General features: G+C 40.8%; 1 protein-coding gene across 1 annotated transcript in view; it reads right to left on the bottom strand.

Moving 5' to 3' along the window:
- Positions 1-24,382, bottom strand: part of ABCC4 (ATP binding cassette subfamily C member 4 (PEL blood group)) — a 210,620-nt gene that overhangs the window by 94,411 nt on the left and 91,827 nt on the right. The window contains exon 20 of the mRNA XM_075918815.2: positions 1,721-1,800. Within this exon, the coding sequence (XP_075774930.2) occupies positions 1,721-1,800 (80 nt within the window). The remainder of the gene's footprint in view (positions 1-1,720; positions 1,801-24,382) is intronic.

The following is a 24,382-nucleotide window of genomic DNA, read 5'->3' as shown; positions in this document are numbered from 1 at the left end:
ACTAAATTGTGGACTACAATGTGGAACATCATTTCACCTTTAATTGACTGTTCACCGCTGTTCCCATCCCCTCGTTTCTCAACACTTCCCCTTTCATTTTATCCCCTAAATTCTTTCCAATCTCCTCTGCAAAATCCCTGTTCTCTGAGGTCTCAGAAGCTGCGGTAGCTTTGGCAGAAGCCACCAAGCTTTGTGGGGGAGAGAGGAGTTTCGTGCTTATTACAAGGGGGAGCCAATCAAATACCAGAAGCAACAGCAAAGCCATGTCGTTTCACTGTCCGCAACCTGAGCTTACCCAGACTTGTGCATAGTGAGGAGAACAGAAGCACATTATAAACAGCAGAGGAGGCTAGCAAATGAACAGTATGCAGAGCAGTCTGGGAATGCAGCAGGACACAAATGCATTACCTAAACGAGTTGAAATGAAGCAAGATGTCTTGTCTAATAAAAGATAGCTGATAAGTCTAAAGACAGAAAAAGTTTGGATTCCATATAAAATGGCCAATATAAAAACATTCTACCAGATTGTTTACCTTTTATGCATAGAACAGATTTCTTGTATACATTGGAAATTCAAAAGCTTATTATTAAGAATTAGGTAAGCAGCAGAAAATAGTTAAAATATTTACATTTTCTAATGGAAGTCCTACAAGCAGATTTTTTAAAAAGCCCCATCTCCCTCCCAAAGGGGTCTATTGAACTGAAGTACTTCAAAAAATAAGGAAAACATTCAATCTTTAGGCCTTACGGTGTTTTCTAAAAATGTGGTTTAGCTATCAATTTCCTAAATTAGTTTTTAAGCACACTTCAAGAGTTAAGTATTAACAATGTGATAAAAGTAAGTTTTACAAACCCAAAGTACATTTAATTTCAATATGAAAATATAGGTGAAATCCCTATGGCATCATCAGGATAAAGCACTAAATAATATTACCATAGGAAGCATTTCTGAATAGGTAGACTGACGAATCCACAGATGACCTAATCAATCTTTTTCATCTCTGATTTCTGCAATTCTGCATTTTAAGTCTACATGCATTAAGAGTATTTTGGACATATAGCAGTTGTTTTCGTAAACATTTTATTTTTGCAGAATTCATGAAAATCACTAATTGGGATGCCTGTCAAATTCACCATAATGCCATGTAATCCTTTCGTGTCACTAAAATTCTTTGTGCTTACAGACATTTTTCTATTTGCAGTAGGTTCCTTCTCTTGTTCCTGTTAAGACTATTATTTTCATCTGTTATTACTAATCATCTCTTTGTAAATAGCCACACCTATTTTAATCCAAAATGGTGCAGTAAGCACTTGCTTCTTTGTGGAAGTACACACATAATTAGGTTAATCTGTGCTATCTTTCCATGTGAATTGATTGTTTCTTTACTTTGGACATATTTCATAACATAGCACTAGGCTTGCCAGACTGCTTGCAGGCAAATCTGGAATGCTTAACAAAGCATGTAGCTACTATGAACTGAAATCTTGACATGATCGTAAGCTGTATTGCCACTCCTATCTGCCAGATATTACTCATGATAGCTTTTCACTTGCACATTACATTTTGACCACACCTTTCTTTCACAAATAAGCACTTTCATTAAATTCACTCAACTAAAACTTGACAGATAGGTTACTGGGTTTTGTATCTCAGCTAAGTGTAGAGGACTTGAAATTCACAGTGCAAGGTAAAATTATCTAACAATAGCAACTATATTACCTGCATGAAGTCCAAAATTGTAAATGGAAGCAAATCATCCAGATGGCCAATGTCTTTGGAAAAACGATTTAGGATTCTCCCTAGAAAAACAGGATTCAAAAGATTTTTTTTCCTAAGACAATTATTTAAAAATTCACAAAAAATCAGAATAATATTTTTACAACACATTATGCTTTAAATTTTATAGACAATTTAATAAAAACAAGAAAATGACTGACACCTGTAGAAAAACAAAAAAGAGAACTTCTGATTAAAAAGACAAAAGGAGATTGCTAATGCAGTATCTTGCTAAAAAGAATACAAATATTCTTTTTGAATGACTATTCCTTTAATACAGATATAAAATGTTTAATATTACAATGTGTGATCACCACCATTTCGAATGTTTCTTAACAGTCTGAAATAAGACACCTGGATAGGACCCTAAAACCTCAGTCCTGAAAACCCTGATATACATGCATAACGTTGCCCACACAAATAAGCAGTTATGGGGCTACAACCTTAATATGTATATACTCAATCAATATGGGCCATAACCTGGCTGACTCTGGTCCCTGCTTGCAAGGTTCACTGATGTTTACCCTATTTGTGTGCATGTACTGCAAGGCCTAACATGGTCCTTTTTAGTAGTTCTCTGGGTTTAAACCAACTTTGATTTCACAAAAGAAAAAAGTAAAGAAATCTTAGTATACTTCAGTTCACGTTGTAGATGTCACTGAAATCAAATTTTAGATAGCTTCGTGTTGATGTGGCATGTTTTTATGTTGATGTAGCATGTTTTTTATATTTATTCAAAACCTTAACAATGCTGATCTTTATTAAAACTAATAACATTTTTAATCTGCTGTCACTGAAGCATTTATTCTCTATTTTCTTAAGTTCTACTTGAGTGAAAAAAATCCAGTCCTAGCAAGAAATCTTTAATTATAAACATTACCGTTCTGCCACCATTCGGTAGATTAGTAATGAACACAAGGTTAAACTGAGGTTTTTGAGATGAACCTCTGTCTCAGCAGAAGGAGGTGGGAGAGGATCATTCAGTTCGCAAATATAGTCTTTCCTCTTTCTCTGACACAGATTCATGGCATGTCTGGATTTACTGAGATCTCAAAGTGTACTTATAAGGTGACATCAACAAATATTATGTGGCCACACTGTGCCCAGGATCCCCATGCAGATCTCATCCCACAGAGGAAAGGACAGCTTCTTCTACAGTACTATCACTACTTATCTATACCTCACAGAATACTGTTCACAGAATGAGGACTGATATGGTGTAGTCTGGACAACGACTGGGAAACGCCACCTTGGGGTGGGATGGGATGAAGTAAGAAACACGTAACCCCTCTTTCAGCCTTGAAACAAGTACTCATAACAATTAATGGAGTCTAGCACGGTAACTTAGTCTGAGGTGCCCTTGACTCATGAGGAATCACATTGTAAGGATGAAACAAAATACAGGACTATGTAGCACTTTATGTAAGGATGGTTACTGAGGCAAGTGCTATTAGGAGGTGTCCCTATTCCTGAGAGCCATTGTAGAGGGAGAAGAGGGGCACAGAGACAGATCTTAGACACTGGGCATCCATGCAGATGGCACAGAGATCCTTCAGTTTCTGGGAACCTTCCAGATTTACAAATGAGCCCCACCAGTTGTTTCATTTCAATCCCAACAGCATCCAAATTTTTGCAGTCCATTTTCTCACAAGTTTTTATTTCAAGTGCCAAGAACAAATTCCAGAATATTCTCATTTACAATAACATCTCTTTTGGCTAAAGTTCTTTGATGCATACAGACCCATGCTAAAAGCAAGCAGGGTGAGCAATAAGAAAGATTCCTTTGGCATGACTGTCTCCTCCTCATATATCCACATAAGAAACAAACTCCTACTGAATTGTTACAGGTAATCAAGTTGCTAATTAATGCCAAAAAAAGTAATTTTAGTGATTGCCTTATAAAATTGTTATGTTTATAAAGAATGTTTCTGACATAGCAGTTAGTAGGAAAGTAGAAATTAATCAGACGTTATCAATAAAAAGTGAAAAAAAACTCTTTTCATCTGCCGAATTCACATTCAAATGTAAATCTTGTAATTCTGTAGAATGACAAGCATTAAATATGAGTAATTAAAACACTTGGTGTATGAACATGACAGGACTTGAAAGCAATGAGGCTTCCTACAATACACTGTATGAAAAAAATTATTGAAATATGCGGAAGTTGGATCAACCGATTCCTAAATAGGATATTCCGGTCTATCTACAATTGTAAAATTTTAATATTTTAGAACCTTCAATAATTATTGCACAAAGTTGCTTATTGTCTATTCAGTATTTATGCACACTCTTCTTGGTAAAGCATGACTGTGATCTTTAAGCTCAGGGCAATGTTTGCCTTTTAAAGGCTCATGTTTCCTTCTCCTATTACTAATTAGTAATTCTAGTGCCCATTACTGTTGTATCTGAATGCATCACAAATAAAAACAAAAAATGTTTAGTTCAGGAGAAACAAACAAAGCAATGCGCCTTCATTCCACTTTCACAAAAAGTTGATTTTACCCCCCGTGTTACTCCTCTGACTGCAGGAGATCAGAATCAAGCCTGGAGGGACCCTGTTCATAGATATAACTGCTCTGAATAGTAATAAAATCGAGGTATGACAGACCACCAGGAAGAGCAAATGCCATCATCGGGGACCAGTCACAGAGAACAGCCTGCCTCCAAATTTCAGTGCCCCCCATCCAAGGATTTGCCATTCTGATGTTCCGTAGGTGGAGACTGCTTAGTTGCAGTTTGGATGTATCAACAGTGCAGTTCGACACCCAGGCCTGGCCTGTTCAACTGACTCAGGCTCATGGGGCTGGAGCGTGGGCTAACGAGCTTTTCAATTGTGATATAGATATTAAGGTTCATGCTGCAGCCCGAGAACAGTACCTCCTGCTCTGCAGGTAGGATAGTCCCAGAGGTCAGGCTGCAGTCTGAGCCCAAATGTCCACACTGCAATTGATGAGCCCCGTAACCTGAACCCCATGGACCTGAGTCAGCTGCACAAGCCTGCCATGGGTATAACTGTCTGCACTGTAGATAAACCCCACATTTCTAACTGAAACGAAAAACTGTTTTATAAGATATAATGAAAGATAATTCTACTTCTCCTTTTTAAGGATAACCTGGTTTAGCTGCTTAAGTATATGCTATTAGCTGTGCAAGAGAAGAGACCCTAGAAAGCAAACTTAGTCATTCTTGCAAGAATTCTCAACTTTTCCCAACAACATGATTACATGTTTTCTGCCAGCACAAAGTATGCGAATTTGTCCAGGGCTGCTCCCCAGATTAAAAAGGGTTTTGCACCTAATATCTGGAACTATACAGTTAGCCTATAGAAAATATTTTTTCGAAACCTTCTAGGGCCCTCATGGCTCCCTTGTGCCTCCCCAAGTCGCTTAAACAAGCTGAGTGTTTTATGGATCATTTGGACTATGGTATTCTCAGGACAATGTCACAGGATTGTCTCCATAAAATTCAACCACATTTCAGCTTGTAAAATTTTCAAACTCAGCTACTGCCTGCAACTTTAATTACTCAAACAGGAATCATAACTTCTTTACATAATATTTTAAAAGAAGCAAAATAATGAAACATATAGACATATAGTAATGAGACAGCTACACTACAGTAACAAAAAAGTCTTCTCAATAAATCAATTAAAAAATCTTTTAAAGTGTCAAGTGTTGCAAGAGTACTTGAATCTGCCATAAGAACCTGTTATTTCCAGTATGATGGAATTTCCAAATGCTTTGTGTAATTTCAGTAGCAAACTGCAGTGGAGGACGTGCTCACTCCATCAGTACCATGTATGTTATTCCATTAAATAACTTCATCAAACCACACTCTGCTCTTAGATTTCTTCTGAAGTAATTAAATATTCAATGCCAATTAATCACAGTTAAATAAGGGTCTGTCAGCAAAGTGCTATGTACACATTTAAGACTATTTAACTGTCAAATACTTGGCAGTATCTAAGTTAAACAATGATTCATTAAACCTCCCCTACTACACAATGGTTAGGCTAAACTTGAAGTGAAAGAATCGAAACTCTTTTGTTCTGCATGAAAAGGACATCAAACCTCAGAGTGTGATACTCCTTTCTTACTAACTCAGCAAACTGCTTTAATTTCATGAATCAGAATGTGTTCAGGTGCTCTATACCCACTTTGCTTCTGCAGGTGTTTGTTTGTACTTTGGAGTAGATGTTCAAACCTTTTCATCCAAACAATGAAAATACTTGACAATTTGCCACACCTATTTAAAATGTTTATTCAAACTGAATCAACATTTATGATTAAAACACCAGAACATTTAAGACTTTTCTTCTACCAGTTTTATGTTAGTATCTGCCACACAAACCTTCAAGTGCCACTTTAAGCATTTTAGTATTACACAATCCAAATTCCCCAAAATCAAGTGATTAGTAGTCTTTGTTTAATGAATTTTATTATCCTACTTTACTTTCTGGCCAATGTATTAATCAAAACATTCCTTTAAAATAGTAAAATGGATGGATTGGTATGAAAGTCTTGTAAATAATTTATAAAGCCCTACATTCTCTTGAGTCATCATCAAGCCTACTCTGTTGTTGGTGTATTGCTGACTCACTTCTTTCTAAAAAGAAGTGATTTTGAGCAGGGGCGGTAAACCTAAGTCCCAGGGGGGCCAGATCCGGCCCGCAAGGCTCAGAGCTCCTCCTAGCATTGGGGAACTGGCACTAGCACTCCAGCCTCCTGAGCATCCCCTCATGGGGTTGAGCACACAAAATCTACTAGCCTGGTTCCACTCCTCCCTCCCCCCAGCTCTGGTGTGCAAAGGGAAAGTGGGGAGTGTCTTTCTCCTTCTCAGTTAGGGGCCACGTCAGTGAGGGTTTGGTTTTCTTTTTGCTCCTCACTTTTGTGCAGCCCCAAACTGATTTTTCTATGGGACAGCAGCCCCTGAACCAAAAAAGGTTCCACACCCCTGTTTTAGAGTAAGAGCTAGGGTTAGAGGTTTAGAGATACCTAGGACATTTTCCCTATAGAGATTAAGTTATCCTTATTATGAAGCATTTTAAACATACCACGTTTTTATTCAATGTATACTTTATTCATTGTATTACTTTAAATGTTGGTTTTCTTTGCAAGCTGAACAAGTACATGGAAATGTGTTTAATGTTCAAGGACATCTGCTCTTCTACAAACTACTGCATGTAGAGACTGTAAGAAGCAAAAATGTTGCTCCATTGGCCACAAACAGGTGGAAGGAAAGGTAACAGAGTCAAACAGTATCATCTCTCATTGCCTCAGAAATACCCCTGAATCAACATGTAGGCTACGTCTACAGTCTCCTTCTTCCACAAAAGTGTATGCAAATGAAGTGCTGATTAGCATATTGCTGTGCTTTATTTGCATAATTAATTAGGAGCCATTTTTGCGCAAGAGGTTTTTGAGCAAAAAGGCTCCATCTACGCAGCACTTTTTTGTATAAAAAACCCTCTTGCGCAAGAGACGGTCTTCCTCATTTTTTCAGGAAGAACGGTTCTTGCGCAAAAACCTCTTGCGCAAAAACGGCTCCTAATTAATTATGCAACTGAAAAGTGGCAATATGCTAATCCGCGTGTCATTTGCATAGGCTTTCATGGAAGAGGGAAGCTGTGTAGATGTAGCCATAGAGTGATTGGGGATCTGTATATTTAAAAATTGATTCAGCAAGGTACAGGCAGTCCCCGGGTTACGTACAAGATAAGGACTGTAGGTTTGTTCTTAAGTTGAATTTGTATGTAAGTCAGAACTGGCGTCCAGATTCAGCCGCTGCTGAAACTGACCAGCGGCTGACTACAGGAAGCCCGAGGCAGAGTTGCTCTGCCCTGGGCTTCCTGGAATCAGCCGCTGATCAGTTTCAACAGCGGCTGAATCTGGACACCTGGGACAGAGCTGCTGGGGCGCTGTCGGGTAGGTCCAGGGAGACGGGGAGCAAAGCCTCGGGGGATGCGGGCAGTGGGACAGCCGCGGCGCGTCTGGGCTGTCCCGCTGCCCGTGTCTTCCGCGGCTTTGCTCCGCGTCTCCCTGGTCTGCTGGGGGGGCTCCCCCCAGCAGACCAGGGAGACGCGGAGCAGCTTTTCTCGCCCTGGAGGACGCGGGCGGCGGGACCGCGGCGCATCTGGGCGTCCCGCCGCTCACGTCCTCTGGGACAAGAAAAGCCCCGTTCATAAGTCAGATCCGCGTAACTCGGGGACTGCCTGTACTCATAAACATATACATAATTTAAGATCTAGTAGTCCTATTTACTTCTCTGGTCTTACTGTATGCTTAAAGTTATGCATGTGCTGCTGTAGTAAGCTGAGTCAGCACTAGATCTAGTTGGGAAACAAGGTTTACAGGAGCGGTCGACAAAGGCTTCTCTTGTCGACCGATCTGCGTCTAGACTGCCACGCTGTGCCGGATCAGCTGATTGTCGGCACAGCACGGTGGCCATTTTTATTTTAATGAAGCGGGGATTATTTAAATCCCTGCTTCATTCACTATGTCGGGTAAACTAGTTTACATGGCTCCGTCAATGGAGCCATGTAGTCTAGACACACCCTATTGTTCAAAGTTTTGGGAAAAAGGAAAAGAGTTTTCTACCTGATTTAGTCAGGACTTGAATGGGGACAGCTACACAGTAGAAAGTGTGCAATGTGCAAGCATCTATTCCACCCCACAAGGTTAGGGAGGAAATTTCCAGTGAAGTACTGTGCTGACAATGTGCTTCAGAAAGCTGTGTGAAGCAGAAATGCAAGGTGTACGCAAAAGGGAGGAGTCAGTGTTGGCATGTGTCACATTCTTGGATTTTAATAGGAAAATGAAGGTCATTGTTTTACCCACTGTTGTGTGTTGTGCTCCAAATTCTGTGTAACATGGATTATGTGACGTATCTAATGAAAGTTTAAGGTTTGCTGAATCTGTCTATGCTACTCATATTGTTGTATGATTTTTGTATGTAAAGTTATGAATATGGGCTCTATACTTACATTTTACATGTTTTCTGTCTGGGAGACAGCAGCAAGTGTTTCCCACCTATTATGAGGGCTGGTGGCCCATGAATGCTACATGGACAATGGCTCGTAAGTGTTTCCAATTGACACCTGAGGGGCACAGAATGGTCTACTGCCTAAGGAGGACATACCTGAGTACACCTAAAAAGGACATGATCATGTGATCAGCTCCATTTTGGGAGGTTCCATCACTCAAGAGAACAACAGATTTCCCTCAGCATGGACAAGATTATAAAAGTATCGTGGTCTTCACTTCTGCCCTCCTCTCCAGAAGCACCTTTGCTAAGGACAGAGGGCCCAGAAGGATTTGTTGACCCATCCTAACACAGGATGTTCTCCAGAGACTTTTAAGCTGGCAGTTTGTTATTTCTCTGCTAAGAGCCTGCACCAAGAACTTGGTGACTGATACATGTAATGTATTCTCTTTAACAATCTCACTCTCTGCCTTTTCTTTTTTATTAATAAACCTTTAGATGTTAGATTCTAAAGAACTGGTGCAACAAACTCCTTTGGGTAAGATATAAGGTATAGACCTGGGACTGTGGCTGGTCCTTTGGGACTGGAAGAACCTGTTTGGAGTTGGTGAGATTGGTTTTATAACCTCTCACCTGTGTAAGGAGTAGTGCTAGTTGTGGCACAGGTAAAACTAGAGTGTCTAAGGGGATTGCTTATGAGACTTCTTACTGGCCAGAGTGGCAGCTGAAGTGTTCTTTGTGATTGATTTGGTACCTTATAGAGGAGGACCGCAGTCTTGGGCTGTCAATAGCGCTGGGTTTAAGCAGTTTGCCCTGATTTCTCCCTCTCAGTGGTGCCCCAGACCACCTGTTCTATTGCTTCTAAACATTTTCCATAAGCAGATACATTACAGGCGTTACAAGTGCTTATAAATAATAATTTATACCAGACTAGCTATAAGAGGAGGAAAACACTAACCACAAAAAAAATCACACGTTAACTATTCCAAATCATAAATCATTTAAAAATGCATTTATATATAGTTCAACAACAATATATATAACATGGGAGTGAAAGGCAATAACTATACAGAACTGAACTTTTACACACAAGAATGTATATTCTGTGGTAGAAATACAGGCGGTCCCTGGGTTACGTACAAAATAGGGACTGTAGGTTTGTTCTTAAGTTGAATTTGTATGTAAGTTGTAACTGGTACATATTGTAGGGGAAACTCTAGCCAAACATTTCTCCAGAGCTCAGTTTTATTCTCCCACACCTCACTTCCCTCAGTCCTTTATTCTCAAACTGAGGTGTCTGCTGAGAAAAGCTGCTTCGTATCTCCCTGGTCTGCTGGGGGGAAGCAGCCAGTGCGGGGTTGCCTCACCCTGTTTGTAAGTAGGGATCCGATGTAAGTCGGATCCATGTAACCCGGGGACTGCCTGTATACCCAAATTTACCCAGATTTATTGTGTTTTTCTGTTCTACTTTAATGGTATAAATTGATAAGAGCACCATATGAGACTATGTCTGCTAAACTATGACATCTGAGCTTTTGATTACCCACACAGAGTGTATACAAATAGTTTAACAAAACGAATTTTACTGCAACTATAAGCAGTCTTCAAAGCAGGAAAAAAGGTGGATTTGTCCATATCATATTCTGTCAGGAAGTACACACTGCATCAACCTAGTAAAATACAACTTAATACAATCACTCGATCAACAAAATAATTAAAAAATGGACGGACTCTAAAAAGTATCATAAGTTTAACAGATTTCTCTAAAGAGAAATGTGAAAAAAAATCTCCTGTGTAAGTGACAATTACTGATCCATTCTAGCTTTTCTTCCACATTCCCACAAACAGGCCTCTTATCTTTCTTATATGGAGTTAACACCACATGCCCATGTAAACTGCCGCACAGAATGCTGGCTTCCCTACAGGCATCCTATAAATACAAATGAATTCTGCCCCATATTTTTCTCAGAGGCCTGAAACTGACAGGAATATTATCACTTTCTCAGATTCTTGCAAATGGGCACAGTGGTGCTGGGCAGAAATGTGCTGAGATTGTAATATCCATTTATCTGAACTGCCAGCATGTAGCAAATTCAGATGGGGTGCTTGCTACCCAAATTAATTTACTACTTGAAAAAGACTTGTTATGCCAGGACTGTCAAAAAGAAAAGAGGAAAAGACCGAAAAAACTGCAAGAAAATCTGAACACAGTTTATGTATGATCTAATTTTCTAGTACAGGATTAAAAAAGAAGAAAATGACAGGAAATCAGCTACACAGAGATAGTTACCACTCTTGTTGGATGACAACAGATAAATACTATGTGGCGTGATTTAATACTAACTTTGCTGCTATTGTTCCTGAGCTGCTTATTCCAACTAGCATTATTTATTATTTTCATGAACTTTTGATTAAATTCACCTCTGTACAGAGGACCAACACAAGGCCAATGCACCACTCAAGCCACAAACTCTGTTTTGAGTTCTTAAGTTGACTAAAGGTCTTTTCACTTGTCCATGGAAAGGTCAGGACATCATATTCATTATTAACATTCAACAATCTTCTGAAGTGAAAATTTCAGCACAGAATTAATGCAAATTCCTCATTAATAATAACAACATTTAAAAGTATCTTGATTCCTACTACCATAGGACCTTTCTGCTCCAAAACTGCCTTCATCATAAGAGTCAAAATACTCTGATACAGTATTACCAGTAACCACTTTTTCTACAGTTTCAGTCTTACCAGGATTCTCCATACAGAATAAGATTTAGTAGATGAAATAATATAAGCTCCAAAATAATCTCTTTTACAAAAGATTTAACCTTCTTTCATGGCATGTTCACAAGCAATTTTCAAATTATTGATCACTGAGCTCACTTACTTCATATATCAATATTTTCCTAAATCACTTTGTTCCTTCACAGTGAATAAAGAAATCAAAATCATTTATAACAATTTTGAATAGCCTCTAGCTAAAAACCATAGCTTTATCCACTAAATACAAAATCACATCTTTTTTTTCTCATGATAATACAGCTTATTTAGACTCTCCTTTCCTTTTGAGGAATAGCTTTAAATCTTGCTTATCTTACATTGTTAACTTTTAAAAACAAAATAAAATAAAATAAAAACACTAACTACACTCAAGATTCTTGATTTGTTTTTTTTAACGAGCTTCGTTGGGGAGGAGAATATTTTAATTATCAAATTTTCCTGAATTTAAGAAAAATAAGTGCTGATGTAATGCGAACAGGATAAATACAACAGTAAGAAATAAAAGATCCCACCTCTTTATGTGAATTGCCAAAACATGTCAATATTAATTTATTTTTCCTGCACCACTACTTTTACACCACAATATGAGCAGCAACAACTTTGTAATTCCAGTGATCCAACAACCTATAAATAAGCAATTTCATTATGCAATAACAGCTCCAAGTAATAATGGGACATGGAATCATGCATTGCTAGCATTGTCTGAAGTAAAAAAAAACAAAAAACCCATGAATGGTAACCATTCACACTTATTAGCTGATCATTTCAAATTTCCAACTTCTAATTTATCTACATATTTTTCCATGATCATTTACTCAACATTTTTTCCCTCAAAATGCAAAAAATACTTTATATACTCACATTTTTACAAAGTACTAATTTGCAGAGTTGTTGACTCGAGTCCGACTTAAGTCGCCCAGGTGACTCGACTTGAGACTCGACTCGGGTTCATTGTTTGTGACTTGAGACTTGACTTGAGACCTGCCAATTTTGTTAAATTGACTTGGTGAAAAAATTGTCCGAAAATGCCGATATTGATGGCCTGTACAAAAGTGACTTGACGTTTTTTAAATTAAGACTTGAGACTCGACCTGGGACTTGACTCGAAAGTGACTTTAGGGACTCGAGACTCGACTGGAGACTTGAACTGTAGTGACTGGAGACTCGACTTGGACTTGACAATGGCGACTTGAAGACAACACTGCCAATTTAGCAGAAACTTGGAACAGGCAATATAGAAATGTATGATTGGCTGTCTCTTTACCAACAGACTCTCACTTGGATTTCTGTGCACCATGAACACACTGACTTCTGAAAGAACATGTGTGATATAACTGCATGATAATGTATAAATCCTGATTGTATTTGCATTATTTCTTATTTCATTTTGTTATCTTTTAGATCTTTTTCCAGGAAGTAATTGAAACAATACAGCTCAGCATACCTGAATGTTGAATGTAGGGGGCATTTATCTGAACAGGAGAAAACAGAGGTTGTGGTGGCTTTGAGGTCCCCCACTGAGCAAGAGGGAACCAGAAATCCAGCTCACGTGGCAGCATCAACCTGTTACTGGGTGGGTGAGACTATTTATACCCCAAAGCCTCCATGTGGATTCCTGCAAAAGCAGCAGCACAGACCCTCCCACTCATGGGATCAGAGTAGAATTAGGTCTCTTCTGATCTGCTGTGAGCATTGTCCTAGCCGATTTGTCCTTTGAGTCTAGAAAAGAATTCTTCCTTCCACCAGACTGCCAAGGTAGGGTGGGGTTTTCCACTCTCCTGATAGCAGGCCAGAGATCTAGTGGGGCAGATAAGGAGGTTAGCTCAAGATGTTACATTTCGCTAGGTACCAGATGTGGTAGATCATCATCCCAAAGGGATTTCAGGTCCTGGTAAACAGACGATGGAATGGGATTTAGGGACATCATTTCTAAACCAGTCGTGCACAACCTGTGGGTCGCAACCCCCAAGGAGGTCGCAAATGTCTTTCCAGGGGGTTGCGATGCTTAGATCTGGCCAACCAGGGGCTGGGCATGGCCGCGCGGCACTTAGATCCAGCTGGCCGGGGCTGGGCCTGGCAGTTGGCAGATCCTGCAGCGCAGGGGTCGCAGATCATAAAAGGTTGCGCACCACTGCCCAAAACAAGCTGGAGAAGCAGACAGCTGCCCCTAACATTTGGCACACCCTTTCTTTCCAGCCCTTCTCAATCCTCACATGACGGAAGGGCTTCTCAACAATGGGCTAATTCCAGATTGGGTAAGGGAAAGGCTGCTAGTACCAATAGGTGGAAATGATTAAGGGAAGAATGATGACTTGCACGGTGATTTATTGCCAGGTAGTCCCAGAAAAGTTAATAAAGTTGCAGCCTAATTAAACCACATCTTCTGCATCTTGTTTTTCTTCCTGTGAGGTCAGAAGAAAGGACTGAAATAAAGACATATTGATGTATCCTTTCAAAGCCATTTTAGTTTGTTTATAGAAATCAAAGTATGCTCTTTAATAATATTAAGAAGTATTTGCTTGCTAATGTGGTTTAATGCTAGAAGCTAAAATTCAAAATAGTCTCTGGACACAATGCACCATTAAACATTAACAGTGAATTTCTTAAACAATATAAAAAGAGTGTTCCCAACTCTCAAGATTTTAATTACATGTCTCCCAGTATTTGGTGATTTTCTTAAAGCCCTAGCCCCTGGAGGCAGATGATTACCTAGGAATCATAACTTCCATAGTTTAAAAAAAAAGGACAGCTTTTAGCCTTCATGGTAGCAGAAAAGAGACTGAAAGTCTGACCCTAGTGCAATATAAAGGCTCAAGAAGCAAAAACTAAATATGGTAACCTAACAATATTTTTAAATAATCATGATTTAAAGACAATCTCGTGATTTTGCAGATCTGATTCATGTCTGAGTACTTGCAGTTGGCAATACTGCAAATATATATATATATATATATATATATATATATATATATATATATATATAATTTATTACAAAACATTATAATCCCCAGTAGCACACACAGATAAAATTTACAATGCAGGATATTTTCCAGATGCATGTCACAGCTCTTTTGTTGCCTCAGCATTCTCACTTGGCTTCTCCTTCATCTGACTCGGCCCCTACTTGGCTCGGAGCACCCGTCTTGCCCCTTTTCCATGCGGCTCGGCCCCATTTTGTATTCCCCGCGCCGGGCCACGCCACATCAGACGTCCCCAGGCTCTGTCCCCACCGCCTTCTGACGGTGGCCTGCGTCTGCCTTCTGACTCCGGGGAGACATGCTTTCACCGGTGAACGCATCTTCCAGCTGCCAGCGAGTGTGGGGCTTGAGAGGCGCGGTGGCTGCAGCGGCCGGCTCCCCATCACATAAGCGAATAGTCAATTGACTACTTGATTGCTCAGTCCCCCCCATCTCAGAGGCAGCAAGGTGGGGGACCAGGAGCTAGAGCTGGGGGGAGCCAACTTAAAAGACAGTTCTCACCAGCACCATCTTTGTGGCATGTGGGGTGGGGGAAAGAGAGGCAAAGCCACAGCAGTCCTGTAGCTGGCGTGAGTCAAGACTGCTTAGTCCCAGCTCTCACTGGATCTGAGAGCTAGCCCCACTGTGGCTATGCATTTTAAATGTAGTAATAGCCAGGCAGCTTACTACATTTAAAATGCAGAGCCACAGCTGTCCCGGAGCTGGCGTGCCCTGCTCCTACTACATTTAAACTGCAGAGCCACAGCAGGAATATCCCCTGGACATGGTACAAGCAGGGCCAGAGCATCTCCCCTTATCGATAAATAGTATTGAGTACACAATTAGCCAATTATCTGCTTCTTAATATCTTAATCTTTATATCTATTTTAATCTTTATATCTATTTTAGCCTTGTTCAAACTCACCTCTATTTTTCAGTGCCTAACAAGAGCAGCTACAAAACCGATATTCATAAAAGGCCCATTCTGCCATATACTTTAGCAGTGACACATCTCATACGATTCCTAAGGCACCTTTTCTTGTCCATGAGTTTGTATTGTCAAAAAAGATACCATACTAAGTGTGCTTACTCCAGCATCAGGTTAAAAAAGAAATTTACATTTTGCAGGATGTTGGGATTGGCCTCTATCAGGCTGGAGGTAATCTGAAATTAGTCTTTCCTCATTTATTTGGAATCTTCAAATTGTAAGAGAGGGTTTTTTTTTTTAGAATGAGGATTTTTTTTCTCCCTGACTAAAACTAAGATATGGTGGAACAAAATTTCTTTCAATTTTCCTTCCTCCTTCCATATTGATGAACCAAACTAATGGACAGAGATAATGCATAGGTTTTTTGTTTGTTTGTTTGTTTTTGTTATTTTTTGGTAAAAGATTCCCTTTGTACCATCAGCTTCTGAAAAAAAAGCATTATTAAAATAATTTTACAGCCTTATCTTCAACTTTCATCAAAAAGCAAAAGCTTGACTCTTAAGCAATTCACAAGGATATATTATATTATATTATATTAGATACATGAAATAAAAAGAGAAAAATCCATATATTCTTAATTAATTGACAAAGTAATATAATATACATCCTCTACTGGTTATCTATTATTTGTTTGCATTCCTTAAAGATGTAAATATTATCAGTCCTTACAGTTAGAGAAAGCAGTTAATATTACAATACAATGTTATGATTTATTCCAATTGATTTTCGTGATAAATACAAAAGCAGTGATAAAATGAAATTAAACTTATGAAAGCAAACTTATCACCTGATGAATATTCTTCAGCATTTAGAACAGTGATCACTGCTCATCATATACAAGCATAATTTAATAGTATCACCTATATTCGTTGAGAGATGAATGATACATTGTTTACATTAATATGCCAGTTAAATTGGAGACATGCATGTATATGAGAAGCAAGTTACTCTAAAGGGAAAAAAAACTCATGAGCCTATAAAATATACCTTTTTCATGTCTCTAGAAATAAGTTACACAATTACAAATAGATTTAGTATATTTTTAAGTTTTGATTTACACTGGAACAATTGGTCAACAAGGCAAATCTGATGAGGTGATTAAAAAATAAAAATAAATTAAGCAAAAGTGTAATATTTAGGATGGCCACATGGCAGTGCTATTGTTAGTTGTTTGCATTATGATAGCACACGCAGGCCCTGTGAGACTCAAAAGTCCCATTGTGCTGGATGTTGGACAAACATGTAATAAGAGACAATCTCACAATGTAGATTAAGACAAAACACAAAGAATTGCAAAAGATAACCAGAGAAATGGACAGGGAAAGGGAGAAGATGGTTACATTAATGCGTTCATAAGACCCGTTATATGTTTAGGAAAAACATAAATACAATTTAAATAGAGCTAGAGGTTAGGGTATTCTACACAGCAACATTATTTTGAAATAACTTAGTCCATGTCTACACAGCAGGCAGTAATTTCAAAATAATGTCAAAATACTGTCAAGCTGGAGGACTTCTTATTCCGACTCCTGTAACCCACAATGTACGAGGAGTAAGGGAAGTCAGAAGAAGAGTGCTCTATTTTGATATAAGTGCTGTGTAGACACCTGCAATTTCAAAATAATCTACGCAGTTGATGTAGCTCAATTTGTGTAGCTTATTCTGAGGTGAGCCCTGCTGTGTAGATATACCCTTAATGAATTTCTACAAGCCATTCTCAGTTGATCGTTTTGCTATAGGAATCATGGCACAGATGGCTCTTGAGAAAAGGCTCCAAGAACAATAAAGTAGTAGGTCCATTTTGCGGAAAAGCCAGGATAGTCTATCGTGCACAAGAGGCACGAAGAGCACATATACAATCTTGTGAGGGAAGCAGCCAAAGTGGTGTGCACTGGTGATAATGTCAAAAGAGTTATTCTTAATGAGTTTGCTAATTCTTACATCATGCCAGATATCCATTAGCTTTCTGAAGAGACTGCTTGGATACTGGAAAACCTGCTACATGCCAAATAAGAAGGATCCATCATCTAATGTTCTCTCTGGTCATCTTCAAAACATCCATACTATCTTTTGGAAAGAGGTGAATACAAAAAAAGTTATAGAGTTTAACCTATTCTATCAGTTGTACACAGGTGCACATCATTCAGGATTTATTCACTGTTTCATAATCAAATTATTTTCTGGAAACCAGCATGATCAATTAATTAACAAACTTTGGTTACGTGATCTATCCAGAGAAAATATGGCTCCACTACCATATCCATTCAGTTGGATCCCTTTAGTAGTACAGTCCTATGGACTTCAATAAGACTTCACGTGGGCATCTGCTCTCATCTTGTGGGATCAGAGCTTAAATTAGATGCTTTAAAAGTGACTGCAGAACAGGGCCCTAGTGAGGAAATCCAAATGAACATTATTAACAAACATTAGAAGATTTTAAGTACTACAAAATTATGTTGAAGATAAGGTCAATTAGTGCTACTGCAAACACTCAGTTCCTCTGTTCTCCTCAGCAGAAACTAACAACTAAAGAACCACTTTTATGTTTAGAAAAGAGACACATGAAGAACTGAAAGATTCTAACATCAGAGAATTTAAACTAGATTTGAATCCTATTGAGGACGCATGACTCATCTCTGAGGTTTAAATTAGATTATCTCCTAAGAGGAGAAACACTAAAATCTATAATAAAGGGTGACAGCCTACAGGAAATTAAATTTTTGCCCCTAGTGGCAGATGCTTGAACTTTAAAGTATCAGCATCTAAAGGCTTTTGTGTAACCCTTTCTGACAGAAATCAAACAATTGAAATAATTTCTTTAGTAGGCCCAAACTTCGCTCTATACACCACATGAAAACAATATCTAAACTCTGTAAAAGAAAATATCTTTTCTAAAATAACTGAGATCAAACAATTTACAGGAACCAAGACTTATTTTGATGACAATTAAATTCTATGACCAGGATTTGAGATTCAATGAAATTTGACAATTGTGAAGAAAGGGCTTTGTTTTACTAAGTGTGGAGTACTTGGAAGACTCAACAGAAATTCTGTGGCAAACTGAATTAGATGGAAGAACTGGATGGTCTTTGCAGATTGTCTAGAGTTCAGTAATTAAAATACGCGCTTCTTGGAATTCTTTTTCCTTTCAAAATTGCTTTTGGAATTACTCCAGCTATAGAAAGACATACTGTAAGATGCAGAGTTTGTATAATGAGCATCATACTAGACAGGTTTCCTTTCCTAAAGGAGTGGCCTATTTTGATGTCTTTTTTATCATTTTGAGTCTATTACAACAGAACCCCTATTCCCTTTAAAACTAGAGCTAAAGATGTACAGCTCATCTATAGACCAAACCCAAGAGCTTTTTAGCAGTCCACCAATTTCTCTTTTTCATGTACACAACATGATGTGGAGAACCCTTATGTTTACCTCACACAGCATTTTGGGTAAACCTGTTAGGGTTAGTTTGCTACTTACTCACCCTAACAGTTTAGATCACACACTCCTAGTATCATCTCATTTATCTTCTGTAACTGTGGAGAGATTTGGGGTATTTTTGCTTTGTTTTGTTTTAAGTGGAAATATTGGTCTGATTCCTCTGTTCAAGGCATACTGGTGTTCTTAGTCCAAATAAACAGGAGTTTCAAACAACATTTGAATGTCTCAACCTGAATACATTTTCTCCAAGGGACCAGGACAGATACACTCCTTTTTATAATTTATTTTACCATAGCACGTAGGATCCCTAGTCATGGATCAGGAGTTCATTATGTTAGGTACTGAGCAAATACAGAGCACAAAAAGGATGGTCCCTGCCCAAGTAAGTATCAGACAAGAGATAACAGACAGAAAAGGGAGGGAAACACTGGGACAACAATGATGATCAGGCAGATTGTGAGCATGTGGGCAAGACCCACCAACCAGACACATAGGAAAGAATTCTCTGTAGTAATGTAGTGCCTTCCCCATCTAGTATACCATTACTGATCTTGGAGACATCTGCAATTAACATTTGCAAATCAGCTACTTTCCATTGCAGGTAGTCTCATCATACCATCTCCTCATAAAACTTATCAAGCTCAGCCTCAAAGCCAGTTAGGTTTTTTGCCCCCACTACTCCCCTTGTCAAGTCTTTTGTAGGATACATAACACAAGGGGGTTTTGAGGAGGGATTTGCAAGTGGATAATGAGGAGGCATGCAGATGTTTATGAGACAACATGGGTCTCCCAAGTGTCAGCGATAGCATACAAAAAGACATGAGGTGCTTATTTGAAAACTTCACAAGTGGAGATGGAGATTGCCATTATGGACCAATGAGAAACAAGTCTCCATAATTCAGTAGGAACTGAGAGATGTAAAGTGGGAAATGACTCTGAAGGGCCTTGAAAAGTAAAGACAAGGAACTGATGCTTGATGCCATAAGTTAATGCATTACGAAGGCAATTTCCCCTCTCTGGATATTCACACCAAATGCTAGGAATGACTCACTTCCACCCTTACTTGATAAGTTTCACTAACACAAGCAACTTCTTCCTTACACACAATCCTGCTTCAATTCATCCGATGAAGTGGGGTTTTCTCGCAAAACCTTATGCCCTAATAAATCTGTTAACCCTGTAAAATAAATCTGTTAGGACCTTATTTTGATATGATCCCCTCTCCCCGGGTCAAATTTTAAGCAGTGCATCCACACTACCAAACCCGTTATTTCAAAATAAGGGGCTGTGGAATTCACACTCGGTTCTCCTGCTTTTCACAAGGAGTCACACTAATTTCAAAATAGTAATTGAAATAACAGTAGGGTGGACGCTCCAGTGCCACTAATTCAAAATAATTGGCCTCCACAGGCCTCCCGCAGCTGCAACTCTGACTGCTCTGACCACACCAGGTTCCTCCACTGCTTCCCTTCTCCTATGGAGCTGTAAAACTCCTAGGAAGAAGTGAAGGGTTTCTCGCATGTGGCCAGCTGTGTGAGAGAGGTATGAGCAACCTCAATGCACCCTTGGACCCTCCGATAGCCACCAGCACTTCCACTGTTCCCACAGCTTCCACTGTCTATGGACGCAGGAGAGCTCCGGCCTGAACTGGTACGGTGATCCTGAACCTTAGTGAGGTGTGGGGGGAGGAGTTCAACCTCCAGGATCTCCACCCCAAGAAGTGCAATGCCGACATCTGCTGCAAAATCACTGCCAGCCTAGCTGAGAAAGGGCACAGCAGGAATGTTGAGCAGAGTCAGTTCAAAATAAAAGAGCTGTGCCAGGCCTACTACAAGGCCAGGGAGCAGAGAGGATGCTCTGGGGCAGCACCACACACCTGCCACTACTAGGAGCAACAGGATGCCAACCTGGGAGGGGCGCTGGTCACCTCTCCTGCCATCATCGTTGAGTCTGGCCAGGACATGCCCAATGTCAGCCTGCAGGAGGGCGAGGTGGCAGAGGAGGACAGGAGGAGGACAGGAGGAGGAGGAGGCAGCTAGCCAGGCAATTATGCCTGCAAGCCAGGAACTGCTCCTCATCCTGGAACCAGTCCCTCCTTTCCCAGGACATCTTCCAGGGTTCCAACAAACTTGGGGAGGGAACTTAAGGTGAGTTCTCTGCCCTTCCCTATCTATAAGCAGGATCAGGCGACAGGCTGCAAGGGGCTGCATGCATCTCTCTCTGCTTACTCAGCATGAGGGTTGCACAACAGTTTGTTCACATATGTGCACATGGAGCACCAGTCTGGAGTCCTCAACTCCATAATGCTCTCACACAGGAATCCCTCAATCCTTCTCACAGGGTTCCAGGAGAGGCCTGCCTTACTCCAGCATCAGTGGTAAGGGCAGGCCTGGAACGTCTGTGCACCTGCTGGAAAGTGCCCGCTTTCTAGGCCACATGTGGCCTTGCCTGCAGCACATTGCCACCATCTGAACTGAGATCTTTGGTGTCAACTCAGGGATTAGGGCTGGGCTTCATACAAAGTATCTCCTGAGATGACTGCTGGAACTTGGCATGTCCCCCACTTCCTATTCCATCTACCTGACTGAGTGGGCTCTTCAGGCAGAAATGTACCTGGGAGGAGCTCAGGAGGGAGAAGATGGTGTACATGCAGTCCCTTGTCCAGGAGCAGGCCACCGACCAGAAGGAGCACCATGCTTCCCAGGAGAAGAGAAAGGCTGCGATGGAAGAGCTAGCACAGCAGCATAATGCCACGATCACCACACCCACCTCAGTGATGGCATGCATGGCATCATCCATGGAGCGGGCCACCAACCACCTCCCCACCCACTCAATGGCTTCCTCTCCAAGGGTGCCCAGAGTCTGCCAGGTCCCCAGAACATAGGGCAGTGGGACCTCTAGGGCAGCTGGAACCTCCAGACCACCTGGAGGCAGGTGCCACTCCCAGCCCCATCCCTGAGCCTCTCTTTCCCATTCAAGGTTCTTTTCCCATTCCCTGCTTTGTTGTATGCCCCCCCAATAAAGAATCCTGATTTTTTTTAAACAATGTCTTTATTGTTTGCTCTGCAGGGGAATGGGGAATGTGGGAAAGGAGGGCAGGAGAAGAGAGGGATGAAAGACGCAAACAGGGAATGCAGGGGCCTCTTTTGGAAAGGCACAAGGGGGAGTCTCAGAAATGGCCTTGCATAAAACTGTTCTTCAAGACCTCTCTGAAAAGCACAGCCTCTTGCTGTGCTCTCCTGATAATACTGATGTCCAGTAGTTCGATCTCCCCAGCCAGATGTTCAGACTCAGCCCCTCACCCCGACCAAAAAGTCTTTCTCTTATTCTCACACAGGTTGTGGAGCACACAACTGGCTGCCATCACAAAGGTGATGTTGAACTTGCTGAAATCCAGAAAGATGAGGAGACTCCTGAACCTCCCCTTTAATCATCTGAATGCACATTCTACCACTATTTGACACTTGCCCAGCCTGGTGTTTAACTGCTCCTTGCTGGGGTCCAAGCTGCCCATGTAGGGATTCATGAGCCAGGGGAGCAAGGAATTGGCTGCATTACCCAAGACCAAAATGGGCATGTCTAGCATACCAACTGATAGTGCAGTCTGGGAAAAAGTGCCGGCATGCATCTTTCGGAAGAGGCAGGAGTTCTGAAAGATACGGGCATAGGGTGCCTTTTTCAACCATCTAACGCTGATATCGGGGAAGTGTCACTTGTGATCCATGAGGGGCTACAGCACCACGGAGAAGAACCCCTTCCTATTGATGAACTCAGAGGCACAGTGGTCAGGAGCCAAAATGAGGATGTGCGTGCTGTCTTTGCCCCCCTCACCAGTTGGGGAAGCGCATAGTGGCAAAGCCATCAGCTATGCTATTCATGTTGCCAAGAGTGACAACTCTCCGAAGCAGCACGTGGTTGATGGCCTTGGCTGCTTGCATGAGCACGGCCTTAACTGTGGATTTCTCCATGCCAAGCTGGTTCCTGACTGAGTGATAGCTGTCCGGTGTGGCGAGCTTCCAGAAGGCAATGGCGATGTGCTTCTGCACAGGGATGGTGGGTCTCATGTGGCTGGCCTGTTGCCTGAGGGCAGGGGTGAGCCACTCGCAGTTCTTTGGGAAGGAGGGCCTTGCACATGTGGAAGTTCTGCAGCCACTGCTGGTCACCCCATCCCTACAGAATGATGCGGTCCCACCAGTCTGAGCTCATCTCCCTCCACCAGAAGCAGCGTTTTTCTGTGCCCAGCTGTGAGGGGTGTGCACAGCCGCAGAAGCACCAAGACCTGGGTGAGCAGGACCTGAAGGGCAGGCTGGGGTTTGTCCTCATCCTGGTCCCACTGGGGAAACATGCTGGCAGTTTGGAAGTTCTGCACCATGAGGTACAGCACAAAGCCTGTTAGCCTGGCACAGCTCTGGCTCCATCGTGTCAGTGCTGTGGCATCACCGTGGACAACCAGAGCACAAAAAGGCACATTCTCACTGCATCCCTCTTCTGCCCCACAAGAGGGGAGGCAGTGGAGCAGTGGCTTGTGAGACACAGCTGTAGAGAGGAGCCCATGTAAGCACACATCACAGCTTGCTAGTCCACTCTCCTGGTGCCCTCCTCAGAATGCTTCTGGGGGCTCTAAGTCCGAGGCAGGCTCCATTCAATGTGAATGTGCTATTTTGGACTAATTCAGACTAATTTCAAGGCTTCCCCATAGTAGGGACACGCTAGCTTGAATTTGTTAAATCGTGAGTTCTTAAGTTGAATTTACTAATTTCAAAATAATTTCCTAGAGTAGACATTACCTAAGTCTGTGAGGGCATGTCTACACTTGCACCCTCTTTCGAGAGAGGGATGCAAATGAAGACATTCGAAATTGCAAATGAAGCCGGGATTTAAATATCCCGCGCTTCATTTGTATATTCGCATTATGTCGCTATTTCGAAATAGCGCTATTTCAAAATAACAGACACTGTTAAGATGCCGTTATTTTGAAAGAAAACCCTTCTCTTGAAATAACTGGCAAACCTCATTGTATGAGGAATACCAGTTATTTCAAGAGAAGGATTTTCTCTCGAAATAACCACATCTTAACAGCGTCTGTTATTTTTAAATAGCGCTATTTCGAAATAGCGACATAACGCGAATATACAAATGAAGCGCGGGATATTTAAATCCCGGCTTCATTCGCAATTTCGAATGTCTTCATTTGCATCCCTCTCTCGAAAGAGGGTGCAAGTGTAGACATACCCTAAGGTGTCACAGGACTCCTCATTGTTTTTACAGATACATTCTAACATGGCTACTCCTCAGACTTTTCACAATATAAAACAGGACTTCCAAGGAAAATAATTCATCCAGAGACCAAATTCAAATGCTTCCTATTAAAATATGAAAAACCAAGCAAAAGTATAGAGAAAACTCAAAAGGGGATTAAAATTGAACTAGTGTAAAATTTCACCCCCAAAGGGACACCTA

Source organism: Pelodiscus sinensis, chromosome 1 (genome assembly GCF_052426305.1).
Source record: "Pelodiscus sinensis isolate ZL-2025 chromosome 1, ASM5242630v1, whole genome shotgun sequence".
NCBI classification, from domain to species: domain Eukaryota; kingdom Metazoa; phylum Chordata; order Testudines; family Trionychidae; genus Pelodiscus; species Pelodiscus sinensis.
The sequence above is the reverse complement of the archived record's forward strand: the minus strand, read 5'-3'. Positions and strand labels throughout refer to the sequence as shown.